The sequence below is a fragment of the Phycodurus eques genome, chromosome 16 (assembly GCF_024500275.1).
Source record: "Phycodurus eques isolate BA_2022a chromosome 16, UOR_Pequ_1.1, whole genome shotgun sequence".
NCBI classification, from domain to species: domain Eukaryota; kingdom Metazoa; phylum Chordata; class Actinopteri; order Syngnathiformes; family Syngnathidae; genus Phycodurus; species Phycodurus eques.
In genome coordinates, this window is record NC_084540.1 from 224,067 (window position 1) to 240,964 (window position 16,898).

General features: G+C 43.9%; 1 protein-coding gene across 1 annotated transcript; it reads right to left on the minus strand.

Annotated features, from left to right (window-relative positions):
• Window positions 1-4,648: 4,648 nt before the first annotated feature.
• clpp (caseinolytic mitochondrial matrix peptidase proteolytic subunit) lies at window positions 4,649-15,756 on the minus strand. The gene is made up of 7 exons (XM_061701239.1): window positions 15,469-15,756; window positions 13,418-13,516; window positions 10,117-10,188; window positions 9,911-10,007; window positions 8,364-8,551; window positions 8,156-8,261; window positions 4,649-5,362 (listed from the first exon to the last, which is right to left on the minus strand). Exons 1-7 carry the CDS (start codon window positions 15,478-15,480, stop codon window positions 5,151-5,153), a joined length of 786 nt encoding a protein of 261 aa, XP_061557223.1. The 5' UTR covers window positions 15,481-15,756; the 3' UTR covers window positions 4,649-5,150.
• Between the last annotated feature and the right edge of the window lie 1,142 nt (window positions 15,757-16,898).

Below are 16,898 nucleotides of genomic sequence, written 5' to 3' on the forward strand. Positions count from 1 at the left end.
AGTTCGGGCCTTTTGGCCTTGGGCGATAGGGAATAGCGCTCACTCGCCAACAATTGGTGACCCCGACATGATCTCAGGAAAGGGTGTTTTCTGGATTCCGTAGTTACTCTTCTTTTCCGCCTTATCCGAGGGCGGCCGTTTTAAACAGGGTAATGGAGAAACCTGTTTATTCAAATTCTCCTGATTGGCTGCTAATTCAGATTGTGATATAGTGGAATGAGGAGGAATACGTGGAGGTTTAATTGTAGGCCAACAATTCACTTCAGAGGTCCGGAACCTCGTGCCAGGGGCACAAAGGCAGTAGTTTGGATACCCGGCTGCTGCCGAAGTCAATCCCAATAGTAGGTATCCACGGCGCGCAGTGCTGTGTCTCTGTGAAGAGTTGAGTTAGTCCGTGTGGTGGAAGCTGGTCTCTTCTCGCGTCGCGCTATTGGGCGGTGAGACCCGTCGGGTCGACCAGCGTTGGGAACCTTGTAGCAAACCAGAAAATAACAAACTTTTATTTTATCTTTTGTGTGTTTTGATTTGTTATAATGGAGTTTACTTGGAAAGGAGAAAATATTTAGATTGACCTCAAGGGGATTGGAGATGGCAAAATTACTGTCGGAGAACAAATTATATTGATGTGGCCTTATTTCAAGGAAAGTATTCCCAGGGATGTGGAGGAAAAGTCAAAGGCGATCCAAAGGATGAAGGGTATGTTGGAAGGATGTCAGGATGCTGGCTTCTTCCCTAAAAATGAGAAAACCAATATATTACAGATTTTGATTCGAATTCGTGATGCGTTTGCGATGCATGAACAAGAATTGCGGAAAGAACGTGAGAAGAATAAAAACGTGGACTGCAGCAGAATAAAGATGAGCAGAAAGGCTTTTTCAACATTTTCTGCCGGATAGTCTTGCCTCACTCTCTCCTGGTGCTGTTTAAATTTAAGTGCCACTAAATTACATTAAAGGTTAGTTTTTAAGAATTGAAAAGGTTAGAAAAACTGTGTTTGTCTGCGTCTTTATGTGTGAAAAATGCATTAAAGCCTCGGGTTAAAGTCCCCGGCGGGATACTGGCGTGTTCCCGCCTAAAAAGTTTTTAAATCCTTAGATTCAGCCGATGCGCGAATCTTTAAACGATGGCAAATTCTAAAAGGTTGAGATTCCCAGACTCCGTGACGACGGAAATTTAAAACTATTTGGCGGGATTTAAATCCCGAAGGAACTGTGAGGCGAAGAAGAAGATTGGTTATGGATAGGGTTTTGGGTTGAAAAGCCTGTGCACAAAATAGACGGTTTATGCTGACCCCACTCTGTGATAAATGGAACATTTGATGGTTTGTAGTCCATTCACGGCGGTTTATTAGTCTCGAACGAATTTCAACAGAAATTGGATTTGATGTCCTGTGAGAGACAAAATTAGGCTAGCTCACATAATAAAATATTTGCGGCGAATTGCAGGGGTCTTAAAAGCAGAAAAAGCGGTTTTTAATCCGAAGGCTCCTACAATATAATGAATTGTCTTAGAAGCAGCAGAAAAGCGTTGGAAGTCGCGAGACAATTAAAAAGACAAAAAAAACAACAACAACTAATTAGGTCCTTACAGTAACCGAAAGGAAAACATGGGAAGCTTTGAATTCTTGGCCTGTATGTGAGTGAGCAACTTAGATTGGGATAGTGGGGTCCGTTTGGACAGTGCTATAGAAAACTGATCAGATTGTCTGTGTCTCTGTGTTTGTATTGTGACAAAATGGCCGAATACAATGAATGGTGAAATACAAAATGGCTGCCACAGCTAATGAGGGAGGAGGGACTTGGGACGACGCTATATGCAAGCTTGCGCCACAAAGAATCGAAGAATGCCCGTCAAACAAGGTTGCAACCGAAATATTAGATTTGAACAAATTGGCAAATACAAACATGTTTGATGGCGTTCTTGCTCCATATTTGGGCCAGGCCGCACCGAACAACAACTTTTAATCATTTTAGAAAGACAAAAACAACAATATGAAGCAACAAAATTAGCTACTTTAGTCGGCAGAGCAAAACATGAAAAAATAATAATAATAATAATAAAATTTACAAAGAAACCAATTGGAAACATGCTGAAATATAAATTGTGTTCACAAGAACCTCACTATACTCCCACGTCCTGTGGAGAACGAGGTCGTCACCAAGGATTTTACGGTACAAGACTCCATCGGAATCAGAATTATCTTTATTTGCCAAGTATGTCAAAAGCACACAAGGAATTTGTCTCCGGTAGTTGGAGCCGCTCTAGTACGACAACAGACAATCAAATGACAGAGAACACTTTTGAGACATAAAGACACAGTCACTGAGCAATAAAAGGTTACCAGAAATGTAGCAATGCCGGTACAATTTTATTGTATTTTTTTGACAACTGTGCAAAAAGATGCCGATTCCTCTAGCAATTAGAGCAGTTTGAAATGACTAATAGGACAACAGTCCGGTGCAAAGACCATTGTGCAAAGGGCGCAGAGACTTCAAGAAATTGATGGTTTAAAGTGACTAGTAGTGCGATAATCTGGGACAATGTCGATTGTGCAAATGTTGCAGATGCTACTCGGGCAACACGAGTGGCCAATATTGGTCATCAACAGATATGCAAATAGTGCAGCATGGCGAGACTACTACAGTGAGTGCACGAGTAATGTATAATTGGCCCGACAGAAATGTGACAACAAACGCAAGACAAAAAAATTGGCAGCATGTTGCAATGGAATTGTAGGTTAGCTGTTTAAGAAGTTGATGGCAAGAGGGAAGAAGCTGTTGGAATGTCTGCCAGTTTTAGTTTGCATTGTTCGGTGCATGTGCCTCTGGTGTGCAGATTTATGAGAACAGTTTCCCAGCATCACCTTTACGTGTCGCCAAAGCACCAAAAGCTGCAGAAACGTGCGTACGCCAGCCATGCAGTTGGCGTGAGGGACCGCACATTTCCACGGTCATGCCACTCTTGATACATCTCAACTTGACCGTGAAAAAGAACGGACGCCACGTTTTTTTGCGTACGCACCTTTTGTACATGAGGCCCCTGGTGACCAGGATGTGGAGGGTCCAAGAGGATTTTGCATGCTCTTGTCTTAGTTCTGGCAGCGTGCAAGTGCTCAAGGGTGGGTAGGGGGGTACCGACAAGCTTTTCAGCAGTTTGGATTGTCTGTTGCAGTCGGAGTTTGCCCCTTTTTTGTAGCAGCACCAAACCAGACTATGCTGGAAGAACACAGGACTGATTCGATGACCGCTGTGTAGAACTGCCTCAGCAGCTCCCGTGGCAGGCCGTACTTCCTCAGAAGCCGCAGGAAGTACATCCTCTGACGGGCCTTTTTGAGGATGAACTTGATGTTGAACTCCCACTTCAGGTCCTGAGAGACTGTAATTCCCAGGAACTTGAACGTCTCGATGGTAGACACAAGGCAGTTGGACAGCATGAGGGGCAGCTGTGGCGAAGGATGTCCACAATCATCTCTACAGTCTTGAGCGTGTGCAGCTCCAGGTTTTGTCGGCCGCACCACAGCTCCAGCCGCTCCGCTTCCTGTCGATACGCAGGCTCGTCACCGTCTTTGATGAGGCCGATGACTGTGGTGTCATCTGGTGTCATCTGCTTCAAACTTCCATTCCCTACCGGGGGAGGTGCAATTTTCGTGCAACGTTTCACTGATACGACACGGGGCATTAGCTATGGGCGACTTGAGGACCATTGTGGGAACGAAGCTCACATATCAGGAGCTCCGGACCCTCCCAACGCCTGCTGATTGGAGAACCCTTTTTACATTACTTAGCCAGACATATTGAAAAAGAAAAAGCTAATACAGGTAAAGATGCCGTATTGAAAAAAATAATTGTTACATTTGCAGGTGCTGGAGGTAAGGAGCAAATTCACAGTCCATTAAGAAAGAGAAACGACTTGTGCAGCAGAAGGCCACCGCCGCCGCTCCACCTGCTCAGTGAAAGACTTCCTGTGAGGCGCAGGGTTACCAATCGGGACCGCCACGCCAGACCAACCAGCGGGGGCGTGCTCGTGAAGCGAGAGGTAGGGGTAGAGCGAGATCGGGGGTGGCAGTGAGAGCATGTTTCAACTATGGGGAGGGGGGCACTGGGCGAGGAACTGTCCTCCTCCGAGGTGGACCTAATCAGAGTACACCTACAATTATGCGTCATCACCGCAGCAGTGGTGATTATTATAATTACATTGCGCAATTATGACCGATCCCGTGATCTTGTCTATCAAGACCACTTTTCAGCTCAAATTGAAGGTCACCAGTGGTCACTATTTTCTGACTATTGTATGTCATTTCAACTGGCATTGCCTCACATGTTTGTCTTACGCAGGAGCAGGGGGACTGGTACGAGATGGGGGAAACAGCTGTACCACACGTCACGTTGACTATCGGAGGTAAGCATCAGGCGAAAGGATCTGGGTTCCATGTTTAAACAGTGCGTAAAAGCCACTGATTGGGTCCAGACCGCCATTCCTGACGTCGAATTTCCATCTGCTATGTTAGGATATCGCATTTCAGCCCATGTAACACATTCCTCGATTCTAGAACATCACCAAATTTCTCGTGATCATGGTAGAGAGAACGGATCACCCTGAGGCCGTTCACCATGGTTTGTGCTTAAAATCGAGATATTTATTGCAAGCGTCTAATAGTGCATGATAAAATATACGTATTTCATAGATATGTCATAGAAACACCCAACCATACTTGAAATAACTAATTTATATGGCTAATTTGTATTACCCATGTTGTACATTAGAGGGGTACTGACACAAAAAAGGTTTTTATTCTAAATAATAAAACAAGGATGAATGCTGATAAAAAACAGGTCAATTGAGGAGTTCCTTGAAAACTAAATCATGATTTAGTGCTAAGATGTACAAAAAAACCCTCAGAAGCCTCACTTTGGGCCCATGTTGGAAATGAGGGGTTAATTTAAAAATCATTTATTGTACTTATTACAGACAAAAAAAACAAGAGTTCCTAAATCCAGTGATGTGGGTTGCATGACCCCTGCATGGGTCTTACACAGACGCGGAGGAATTGATGCTGCATAGTACGGACAGAAGGCAATTTAGATTTTTTAATAATCACAAAAGGTATACATATTTTTGCACAAGTTTGCTATGGTCACTTATGGCTTAGGTTAGTGAGAGGGGTTGGGTGTCCCAGTTGAGGCACTGTCAAGTTCTGGAGACTCCAGGGTTGCAGAGGGACTAGCTGCTGTGCCAGACTCTTTCTGAACCAGCTCAGGCTCATCTTTACCGGCTTGAGGTGGGTGGACCAGGACTAGGTCGATAAGACCAAAGTCCTGGGCCTCCATGGGGCTCATGTAGCGGTCTCTCTCCATTACATTCTCTGGAAGACAGACAAATTAAAAGACTCACAGACTGACGATTTACTATAAGTTATTTGTAATTTTATCGCACAGTAATATGCAAACACATTACGAGAACTGGCGAACATTATATTTCATTTGACAGCTGTATACAGAAGTGTGAAAGGGTGATTTTATTTAGTTTTTGTTTTTAGTTTACATTCACAATGAGTACTTACAAACCCCAATTCCAATGAACTTGTTTCCGGTGAGGGTTGGACTCCGCCAAGGCTGCCCTTTGTCACCGATTCTGTTTATAACTTTTATGGACAGAATTTCTAACCGCAGCCGAGGCGGCGTAGAGGGGGTCCGGGTTGGTGGCCTCAGTATTGCATCTCTGCTTTTTGCAGATGTTGTGGTTCTGGTGGCTTCATCAAGCCGTGATTCTCCAACTCTCACTGGGGCGGTTCGCAGTAGAGTGTGAAGCGGCCGTGATGAAAATTTGCACCTCCAAATCCGAGACCATGGTCCTCAGTGGGAAAAGGGTGGAGTGCCCTCTCCAGGTCGGGGATGAGAGCCTGCCCCAAATGGAGGAGTTCAAGTAGTTCACGAGTGAGGGAAGAATGGAACGGAAGATCGACAGGCGGATCGGTGCAGCGTCTGCAGCGATGCAGACTTTGTATCGGTCCGTTGTGGTGAAGGAGCTAAGCCGAAAGGTGAAGCTCTCAATTTCATGGTCAATCTACGTTCCTACCCTCACCGATGGTCATGAGTTGTGGGTCGTAACTGAAAGAACAAGATCCCCGATAAAAGCGGGCGAAATGAGTTTCCTCCTGGCTCTCCCTTAGAGAGAGGGTGAGACGCTTTGTTATCCACGAGGGGCTCAGAGTAGAGCTGCTGCTCCTCCACATTGAGAGGACCCCGAGGTGGCTTGGGCATCTGATTAGGATGCCACCTGGACGCCTCCCTGGTGAGGTGTTCCGGGCACGTCCCACCGGGGGGACGACCCAGGACATGCTGGAAAGACTATGTCTCCTGGCTGGCCTGGGAATGCCTCGGGATCCCCCCGGATGAGCTGAATGAAGTGGCTGGGGAAAGGGAAGTCTGGGCTTCCCTGCTAAAGCTACTGCCCACGTGACCCGACCTCGGATAAGCGGAAGAAAATGGATGGCTAGATGGACAGTAGGGACCACGCATCGGTCACAGCTCGGGCCCTAACATAATAATTTGATATCTCTGTACTTGGCCGCATTCATCTTTCCTTCGATTGCCACGAGTCGTCCTGTCCCTGCAGCTGAAAAACACCCCCACAGCACGATGCTCCCACCACCATGCTTCACTATTGGGACAGGAGATGAGCAGTGCCTGGTTTTCTCCACACATACCGCTTAGAATTAAGGCAAAAAAGTTCTATCCTGGTCTCATCAGACCAAAGAATCTTATTTCTCACCATCTAGGAGTCCTTCAGGTGTTTTTTTTAGCAAACTCCATGCAGGCTTTCATGTGTTTTGCACTGAGGAGAGGCTTCGGTTGGGCCACTCTGCCAAAAAGCTTTGACTGGTGGAGGGCTGCAGTGATGGTTGACTTTCTAGAACTTTCTCCCACCTCCCGACTGCATCTCTGGAGCTCAGCCACAGTGATCTTTGGGTACTTCTTGACCTCTCTCACCAAGGCTCTTCTCCTCCGATTGCTCAGTTCGGCCGGACGGCCAGCTCTAGGAAGGGTCTGGTCGTCCCAAACGTCTTCCATTTAAGGATTATGGAGGCCACTGTCCTCTTAGGAACCTTAAGTGCAGCAGAATGTTTTTTGTAACCTTGGCCAGATCTGTGGCTTGCCACAATTCTGTCTCTGAGCTCTTCAGGCAGTTCCTTTGACCTCATGATTCTCATTTGCTCCGACATGCAGTGAGCTGTATGGTCTTATACAGACAGGTGTGTGGCTTTCCTAATCAAGTTCAATCAGTACAATTAAACACAGCTGGACTCCAATGAAGGTGTAGAACCATCTCAAGGATGATCAGAAGAAATGGACAGCACCCGAGTTCAATATATGAGTGTCACAGCAAAGGGTCTGAATAATTGTGGCTGTGTGATATTTCTGTTTTTCTTTATTAATAAATCTGCAAAAATTTCAACAATTCCGTTTTTTTCTATCAATATGGGGTGTTCTGTGTACATTATCCATCCATCCGTTTTCTGACAACAAAAAAAATTTAACAAAAAATTTAAGGGGGTCTGAATACTTTCCGTACCCACTGTAGATGATTGTAACGGAGTAAAAGTACCGTTATTTCTTAACAGCAGAAGCGGCGGAAGTGTTTTTTCTTTTCTCGTCAACTCCTGCGACTTATCCAAAGCAGGTCCCGAGCGCACAGGCAGAACCTCCAGGCCGTTGCGCTCGCATATTAGTCCGCCGCCAAGTAATATTCAGAAATTACATCTGTGGAATGGATCTAGCTGCCAGCGTTCAAGGAGTACGAAACAGCTGACGACGGCAGCGGCAAGAACGGTGGACTCCCCTCCCCTAGGAAAAAAAAATCATCGGATCTATATGATTAACGTAAATGGCCTATTTTAAGTTAAAAACTACGAATTTCGCCGAAAAGCGACTGATTTGCATGTATGCGTTCGGTCCAAACCCGAAAATGGACATTTGGACTATTAAGAGACATTTCGGTGCATCACTTCACCTGAAAAGGTAAGTGCCAGCAAGGCAGCCTACAAACTTGGTTCAGTTACACCAGCTCTGTCAGAAGGAATGGCCTGTTAACTTCTGGTTTCAACTGTACTGTACTGTATTCAAAGAGCGGAGATGAACTACTGGAGATACCCTACCAATGGTTTCTAGCAGTTGGCCAGTGTGTTTGGCATAGAGATTGTTTATTTGTTTCTTCAATTTCAGGATCTCCTCAGCCTGGATGGCGATGTCAGTGGCCTGACCCTGGAACAGAAGATGAATTACATTGTAATGTAAGATGCATAAAATATTTGATCACTAACAGAAAATCCCCTAGTCCTGATTTGACATTTGGTTATCTCTTACCCTGGCACCTCCAGATGGCTGGTGGACCATGATACGGGCATTGGGTAATGAATGCCTCATGCCTGTTGTCCCTGCTGCCAGCAGCAAACTACCCATGCTAGCTGCTTGACCAACACACCAAGTGGAGATGGGATTAAGGATATATTGCATGGTGTCATATATGGCCAGGCCTGCTGTCACCACACCACCTAGGGGGATTGAAATTCTTACCAGAGTGCATATACACTGTGCAGGTTTTTTGTCTTTACCAGGGTATGAGCTAATCAAGAATACATAGCCTTGTTAATAAAAACATTAGAAATTATACACTGTAGCGGATACGCCAATGGCCCGGTTTTCATGGCAACCCCAACAACTGATACTGTTACATTCCTGGCGCCATATAACTGATTGCAAGTCTCTTCACGACTGGCACAGCATGGTTGAGGCCGGGAAGGAAGTGCTTGATGACTGCTGAACAATGGAACACGATCAAGCCCCCCAGTGGTGGTTAGAGACACTGCCTGTGGACATTAAAATGACACTGAAATCCCACCGTGATTGTGTTTTTCCAGGTTGCCTTCCGAATTCGTTTCTTCTGAATGTGCCATTGTGTTTGATATCACCCTGTAAAAACTGATTTGCCAAGACCAAAGTTTTGACAATAATTCTATATACCTGATCTATGAATAAAAGTACAGAGTTGGGAGTATTTTACATTAATATATGAATTTTAAACCCATTTTTATGGGCCAAATTGTAGACTAAACCCAAGTGGATGGGTGCGGAATTTTCCACTTCCCCTGTCCCTTCAAAACGCCCCCTGGATATTTAACCATTGGCTTCCGCCTGTTCTTAGTTCTTGGCTCTCTGCTCCACCTGGCAAACATTCCTCTGCTACGGGGCGACTTCGGCCAGCCGGCCAGCCAGCCAGCCCCGCCAGCCCCCCCCCCCCCCTTTGTTCGAACCACGAGGTTTGGGCCAACGCGAAACCTGGGATGGCGACTCGGCTTCCCGGCCTCTACTTGTCCACCGCCAGGCAATCAGAGAAGCTTCTTATAAAAGTACAAGTTACGCTTCCAGCCAAGTGTGAGCTCTCAGATTTACCAGCGGGTCCCTGAAAAAGGCAGGAAGAGAAACGGTTGCATTCTCCCACAGAACGGGTGAACAACAACTTCTTTTTTCCCTTTTCCACCTGTTTTGCTTTTTTTCATCATTTTCCCTTGTCTGAAGCAGCTGAGACAAAAACTCACGCGCGCAGGAATTTTCTGGATTGACGGGGGAGTGTGCTGCTTACTGTGAGAGGCGGACCAGCAGAGAGCGAAAGCAGAAAACGTGAAGATTTGTACTCGATAGTTGCGATATAGTCACTTTATACATCTCACGTGAAACACCTGTGATACATTGAATATATCCATATATCCCCCACCGCGACTGAAAAAGCAGTTTTCCTTTTTATGGTGGCCTGCTTTTCTGATAATGTCCAATTCGAAGAACAAAAAATGTACTCTTAAAGCCACTGTAATGCAATAACAATAATAATTACTTGAAAACCTCTGATTGCTTACCAGGGCTGTTGATGTACATGTGAATTGGTTTGTTGTTGCTTTCTGACTGAAGAAAAAGCAATTGGGCAATAACCAGACTGGCCACAGCGTCATCAATCTTGGAGGGGGCGGCAAATGAAGAGGGGATCAAGATACACTGTCATCATCATGAAAGCATATCACAAAACAAAAACTTCGAAAGAAAATCAATAAAGCAGGAAACTTACGGGACCCATTACACAAATGATCCTCTCTCTGAGGAGGCGAGAATATATGTCATAAGCCCGTTCTCCTCTGCCCTGAAATGAAGAAGCAGAAAAGAAAAAAATAAGTATATCTACCAATGGTGAGTCCGACAACATTCAGATGTTGGTTGGGTTGCGCAGAGAAGATGCTGGCGTTTGTTGTCCGCCGTCTCAAAACAAAACAAAAACAAATGTTTTAAGCTATTTCTATGTGATTGCATTGCCCAACCAGTAATGGCTAACATTTTGAATTTTAGATTAGATTTAGATTTTATCCCTACAAGTTTCTTCTCCTGGGGCCTCATGTACAAAGACTTGCGTGGATTTCTTACTGAAACATGGCGTTCGCTCAAATCCAAAAAACGTCGTACGCACAAAAATATCCAATGTATGAATCTGTGCGTACGCATGAATCCAAGCACATTTCCATTGTACATCCCAATCAACGTGGAAATGAGCGCAGATGTTGGAGTAGCCGATTCCTCCCTGTCCACGCCCACATTTAAATATGCAAATCATATTTAAATGAATCCTGCACCTGTGATCCCAATCGCCACACGATCGGAAGAAATAGAAAATGAGCAAGGCAGTGAAGAAAATGATTTTTTCTGTCAAGTGGAGACGCTGCTAAATGAAGTGGAGGCGCGGAAGAAAATCCTCCGGCGTGAACAACAAGCGAATGGGACAGCGTGTGTGCGGCTGTCAATGCTGGGGGGTCACAACAGCGCATAGACGCTGAACTAAAATAAAATTGGTCTGATATCAAGGTGGATGTGAAGTGAAGTGAAGTACAGGTGCCCACTGCCAAAATGTGGCCAAAAATGGCAGAGGAACCTCGGAGGGCGCGGAGGGCCTCACCCCGTTTGAGGAGGGCATCGCTGCGATCATGGGTGACACTACTCTCGTATGTGGCTGACTCTGATTACCCCCAAGGTAAATACAATTTATTTTTATAACTTACAACAAATGTGTTCATACAGTAACCTCCACTCCACTCCGCCCTATGAGATAAAGGTTCATGCGTAAATGTTGTATGTATGGTATTTGTAATAAATCTTTTGAATTCAAATAGAAGCATGTCAGCATATCAAAGACTGTGACTCATGTTTAATTACCCAATTTATTATATTAATACACAGGAGAGGACACGCATTGTCTGCGTGCTACATGTTCGGGGGATTCTCTCTCTCCCCGCCCCTGTCGTCTCTGGTGTCACAGTCGCGGAGGATTCGTCCACAGTTACTGGCGTATCCGGCGTCCTTGCCCGTGCTGTGCTGGAGTCACAACAAGAGATTGTGAGGGCAATAGGCACCGTAAATGATCTTGGCTCATTTCTTGGCACTGCTGCCATCTGCTATCTGTTTGCGGTATAAAACAAATGCATCCTAGCTTGATAATTAGTGTAGCTGCACCAGACTCTGCTCCGCCCTACCTCGTGATAAAACGTAATTGACGAGTATATTCGTCAACGATAGCGAATGTATTGATTCTAATTTGACAAGTATACTCATAAGCAGCGCTGCGTGAAATGGTAGAATACAGCGCTAGCTCGCCGGCGTTATCGGCTGGCGCCTAGTTACCAGAGTGCCTGGTAAGCTCGCGACAGTCTGCGGACTACCTTTCCGAGGCAGTTTAAGATGCGAAAATGAATCTGCACACATCTTTGATGCTGACAGCCTGACACAGTTGCAGTTCCTAGCGATCCATTTTTAACAAACTAGGCTTCCTCAAATGTAAGGGATCACGCTAGCTAGTCGCTACATTAGGTGTGACATCACTTCCTCCCTCTTGCTTGAAAGACTGACGGTGTTACGCCACATTCTCGTGACTTTTGCAACCGGAATGACATAAAAATGACGGCTTACGATGCGGTGTCTTAAAAGTATTTTTTAGAATACGCTAAATACTTAGTAGATGTAAGTAACCTGCATCAGATAAAGAAGATAGGGTCATTTAGAATATAACAAAGTTTTGACTAGACTTTACACCGATTTGATGGGTATCGCCTGATAATTAGCATCTTATGCTGATCGGCCGATCGGCTTTCATGTCACAATTCACCGATCCGATCAATGACGTCATCGATCGGCTCTGCAAAAGACATTTACTCCGCGTCGCCTTCGTGTGTGAATCCAAAAGCTCGTTTATTTTTAGGCTTGTCACGTGTCTTGTGGTGTAGTACTGTAACTATCTGATGGCCAATAAAGTATTTTCAATCTTGTCGGTGAGGGACTATTTTGCAGTGTCTCAGACAAACAACACCTAAGTTTTATGGCGTCTGTGCACAACTGAAGTACGTCGTTGGGAACGTCATCTAAATGCTTCAACACAACAAATTTGATCGTGCACCTGAAGAATGTACTCAAGAAGGAGCATGCTGCGTTCAAGCAACACAGCGTGGGAAAATTTTTTTTTTTACAAAGGATAAGTCAAATAATTAATTTAATTACAGTAAGTTAGCACCCATTATTTCTGTCATGTTGTAATGTTGATTTGACCTAAACCTATGTCAGTGGCCAATCCTTGAGGTCATTGATGTTTTAACTTTTGTCAAAATGCTAGACAATACTTTGAGATACTCAGTACACAAGTATATACAATAAATGAACAAGTCATGTAAATAGACGCATTGCTCCCTCTTGTGATCGGTTATCGTTTTTTAAAACTTGCTGATCGGTGATTGGCCCAAAAAATCCTGATTGTGGAAAGCCTAGTTTTGACCTCCAGACTTTACTTCCGCTTTTAACTTGTACTGGCTCGAGCGGGAACAGCGTTAATATAGGGGGACGTGGTGGGTAGACTGTGGCAAATAGTGTGTGTCCTAGCTGGAAAAAGCAGGCAATTATGTTGCAGCAGGCAGTCAATCATATTGCAGCAGGTCGCTTTCTTCGGCGCTCTCTTCTTCACAACCGGCAAGCATGCAGGAGGAGATTGCAGTAAAAAAAGGTCACTTTCATGTACTCGCACAAGTGCGTTTAGATAATTGTTTTCATCGCACAAGCTGAAAAAAAAGGTCGCAAACGCGACCAAGTTGCTCGCAGTGTCGAGCCCTGCCAAGTTTGTGTATGATGTATAACAGGGAGTCACTGAATGTATTTCTTTCAAGATTGTCCAACACAATCACTTCGGTTCACATTATTATAATTATCCAAATAATTAAGATCGTACTGTGTCTTGTGTAATGTTTTTCCATATTAAGATACTCTGCTATGTGATATGTCTGTGGGAATAAATGGTACAATGTATTATAGAGTAAATGTGAGCAGGAGGATATTTCACTGACCGTTTGCTCTATAACGATAGGTATTAGAGGACTTCTCCATGCAGGACTGTGGTGGATAGATCTGAATTTCAGTCCCTGCCTCACACTTCGGAACACGCTCTAGAAGACAAGAAGCAAGCAAGACAGAAAATAATGAATACATTTTAGGGATAAAAATGGAAAACAACCTGAACCACACAATATTAGACTTTTTATTTTGTACAAATTGTCCTAATTTTAATCGGCCCTGCGATTGACTGCCAACCAGCCCCACTAAAGGTTAATTGGTATAGGCTATAGCTCAACCACAAACCTAATGAGTACACGCTGTAGAAATAGTTTTTGATCAACTGATCTGTATTTGTTCGTCTGCCATCTTAGAGGTTATGCCAGGTTTGAAACTGAAAGACTAGGAGCAGAGTCCCGTTTGTTTTTTCTGTATAACCGTTATTGGTTAATATCAGCTACGTTATGCATTTCCAGCATGATATGGCTCAAAACAATTATCTCGATATTTTTAGGCCACATCGGAGTACACGATATGTATCTCGACATTCTGATTTCTCCTGTAAATCGCTATATAAATGTTAAAATTAACCCTTGAATTCAGAGATGCCAGTTCAGGGTGTACCGCCTCTCGCCCGAAGATAGCTGGGATAGGCTCCAGCACACCCGCGACCCTGAACACGATCAGCGGTATTGAGAATGGATGAAAATCCAATAATTTTACTGTTTGTTATCTATCCAAATGTCATACTTGTTTCAAAGAGAAAAACATATTCTAAAGAAATCTAATCGAAAGTTCCTTTTTGGTGCGTTCTTTTACAAACAGTCCTTCTTTGTCACTCAAGCGTCTCTCCCATAAATGCCACTGGAGAGGGCCTCATTATGTTGTTGCAAACACGAGAGGATCTGTGAGCTGAAGTGCCACGATGACGCAGTCATTTTGCATTCACACAATAGCAGACAGCAAAATAAACGGTGTAATTTCTGAAACATGAACGAATATTTGTAAAAGTATTGAACTCTTGCATGACTTTACCGTTATTACGATTGCATCAAGACAAGAGTGTAATGTAACGGGTTTAATGAGTAGTTAGGATCATTTATGCACAACACATAAATTGTGAAATTCATTTTTTTTCATTTGTCTTTACTGTTATAAAAAGAAGTGTATTTCAATGGGCCACCGCCGTTTTCTCTGTCAAAGATTACCTTTACTATGAATGCCTAAAATTTTAAATCATTAATAACTTTTAGAATATGACTTTAAGCGTGCCTGTTTCACCATGTGAGACATTTACCCATAGCTAAATTAGCTTCATTTAAAAAAATATATTTATTTATTTTTTATTTTTTTTTTAACAAGTGCCTTCACCGTTATTCATCAAATTAGATGAAAACGACCATTAGTAGTGGCACCCTTTAAAACAAAGATACAAGGTGATTTACAATAAGAACAGTCAATACCAACAATAAAATAAGTACGAGAAAAAGGAAGAACTAAATAAATAGATCATTCGAAGAAACATTATCTGCAATAATACACAAATAATGCAAACGATAAAAGTGAGTTTTAAGTAGAGATTTAACAGATTTTTACGCTCGGCTGTACATTTTTGTTGCACACCACATAAGTGAAGACGTTACTTTAGTAAATGCAACCATTCCGAGGTTTTTTATAATAACTTGACTTTGCCATCCAATTGCTCAGCATATCTTTAACAACATTCGCTCGACGAGTTCTGTACGTGAGCCGAACTCGGGAAACAAAATGTAGACTCGTTTACTATGACGCGGATGCTGTGCAAACTGACGCTCTGTCGTGTAATGGCATGGAAATGCCAAAGCCGTGTTAGCTCGTTTTCATAAGGTCTCATGCTTGTGTTTCCATGGTTTGAAATTGTTTAGAAACGTGGACCCACTACTTCGAGAACACAACGAAGACAACTCGCATTGGATCACGAACGTTACGGTTACACGGGGCGTGAGCGAATACCCATGTATAAATTCATTTTGCAGTGTAAGTCCTGGCGAGTTGTTTTATTAAAATGGTAGACAGTAGTACTGACCGTGAAAAGCATGTTCACAATTCGAAATAGTGTGTCCCAAAGTGACTCGGGCCTCTTCGGATTCTTGTTTTTGCTCAGGAACTTTCCTTTCCTTTCCTTTCCTTTCCTATCCTATCCTATCCTATCCTATCCTATCCTATTCGATCCGAGCAAGATAAACCGGAAGTACTCGGAAGATGGGAAGTTCGAATTCTACAAAACGCATTGGAAAGGTGCCTCGCTGCCACCTTTAAGACATCTTTAGCACAGTTTACTCCTGAGCAGCCTTTACATAGGAAAGGAAATGTATTACCCACAATCCCTTAGTACAGCAGCAATATTTAAAGCAACAGATCACTGACGAGGTTTACGTTTGAGACTAAAAATAATTCAATACAACTTTTATCCTAGTAAAAGAAATAGTACATAACAGTATATATTAGGGATCGGCAACCTTTGGCACGGGTGGGAGTTCGTGGCAAAAAACACTGGCACGCTGGGTGTTAAGCCCCCACCAACTTTCCCATTCATTGTGTATGGCTGGGTATATACGCCAGCGCAATGGAGCAGACCGCCTAACCCAACATGCCTATATAGCGGCCATGTTGGGGAGGTCGACGTTCCCATAGAAGGCAATGCATTGAAGAAGAAGAAGAAGAAAAATCACCTTTTATTGTCATGAACATCCATGCATGCACACGAAATTTGTTCTCTGCATTTTACCCATCACAGTGAACACATTCACATGTTAGTGGAACACACTGGAGCAGGGGTCAGCTGAAGCGCCCGGGGAGTATTTCGGGGTATCAGTGTCTCGCTCAAGGACACCACAGCCGTGAGTCCGAGGGATGTTGGCAGATGGTCCGGTCAGGGTCTTGAACATAGGTCCCCCACAGTGGCAGGCGATGATCTTAACCATTGGGCCACAGACTACTCAATCATTTGAGGGTGGCGAGGGTGGCGAGGGTTGTTCCCCAGTCTTACGTTTAAGGGATCCAGTCCTGATTAGATCACTGAGCACAACAGGCTGAACTTTAGACCCTCTATTTTTCGTGGTAGGGGGCAAAGTAAAGATGGTTGCATAAGTCCTTAACCGGGTTATTAAAGCTATCTGAGTAACACATTTATACCATAGGAGGAGAGATATCACTCCCCAAATTATTCCCCATATTACAAGTTTGGCAGTTCTAAATATCCATGTTCTCCTAGATCGTTGTAGTAAACAAGAAACAAGCCACATACTATACAGTGGCAAGGCCATGGCTAACATTCCTTCAATCTGTTCCATATAACATTTGCTATACAAACATGGAACTTACATTAATGGAAGCCCATAATACAAGCAAAACAGTTGGAGCTATGCCCGAAGGGGTTGACATCTTAATATCTATCCGGCCATGTATGTAGACCAAAAAATGACCCAATCCCAATGTGTAAATGTGAAAGTAAAA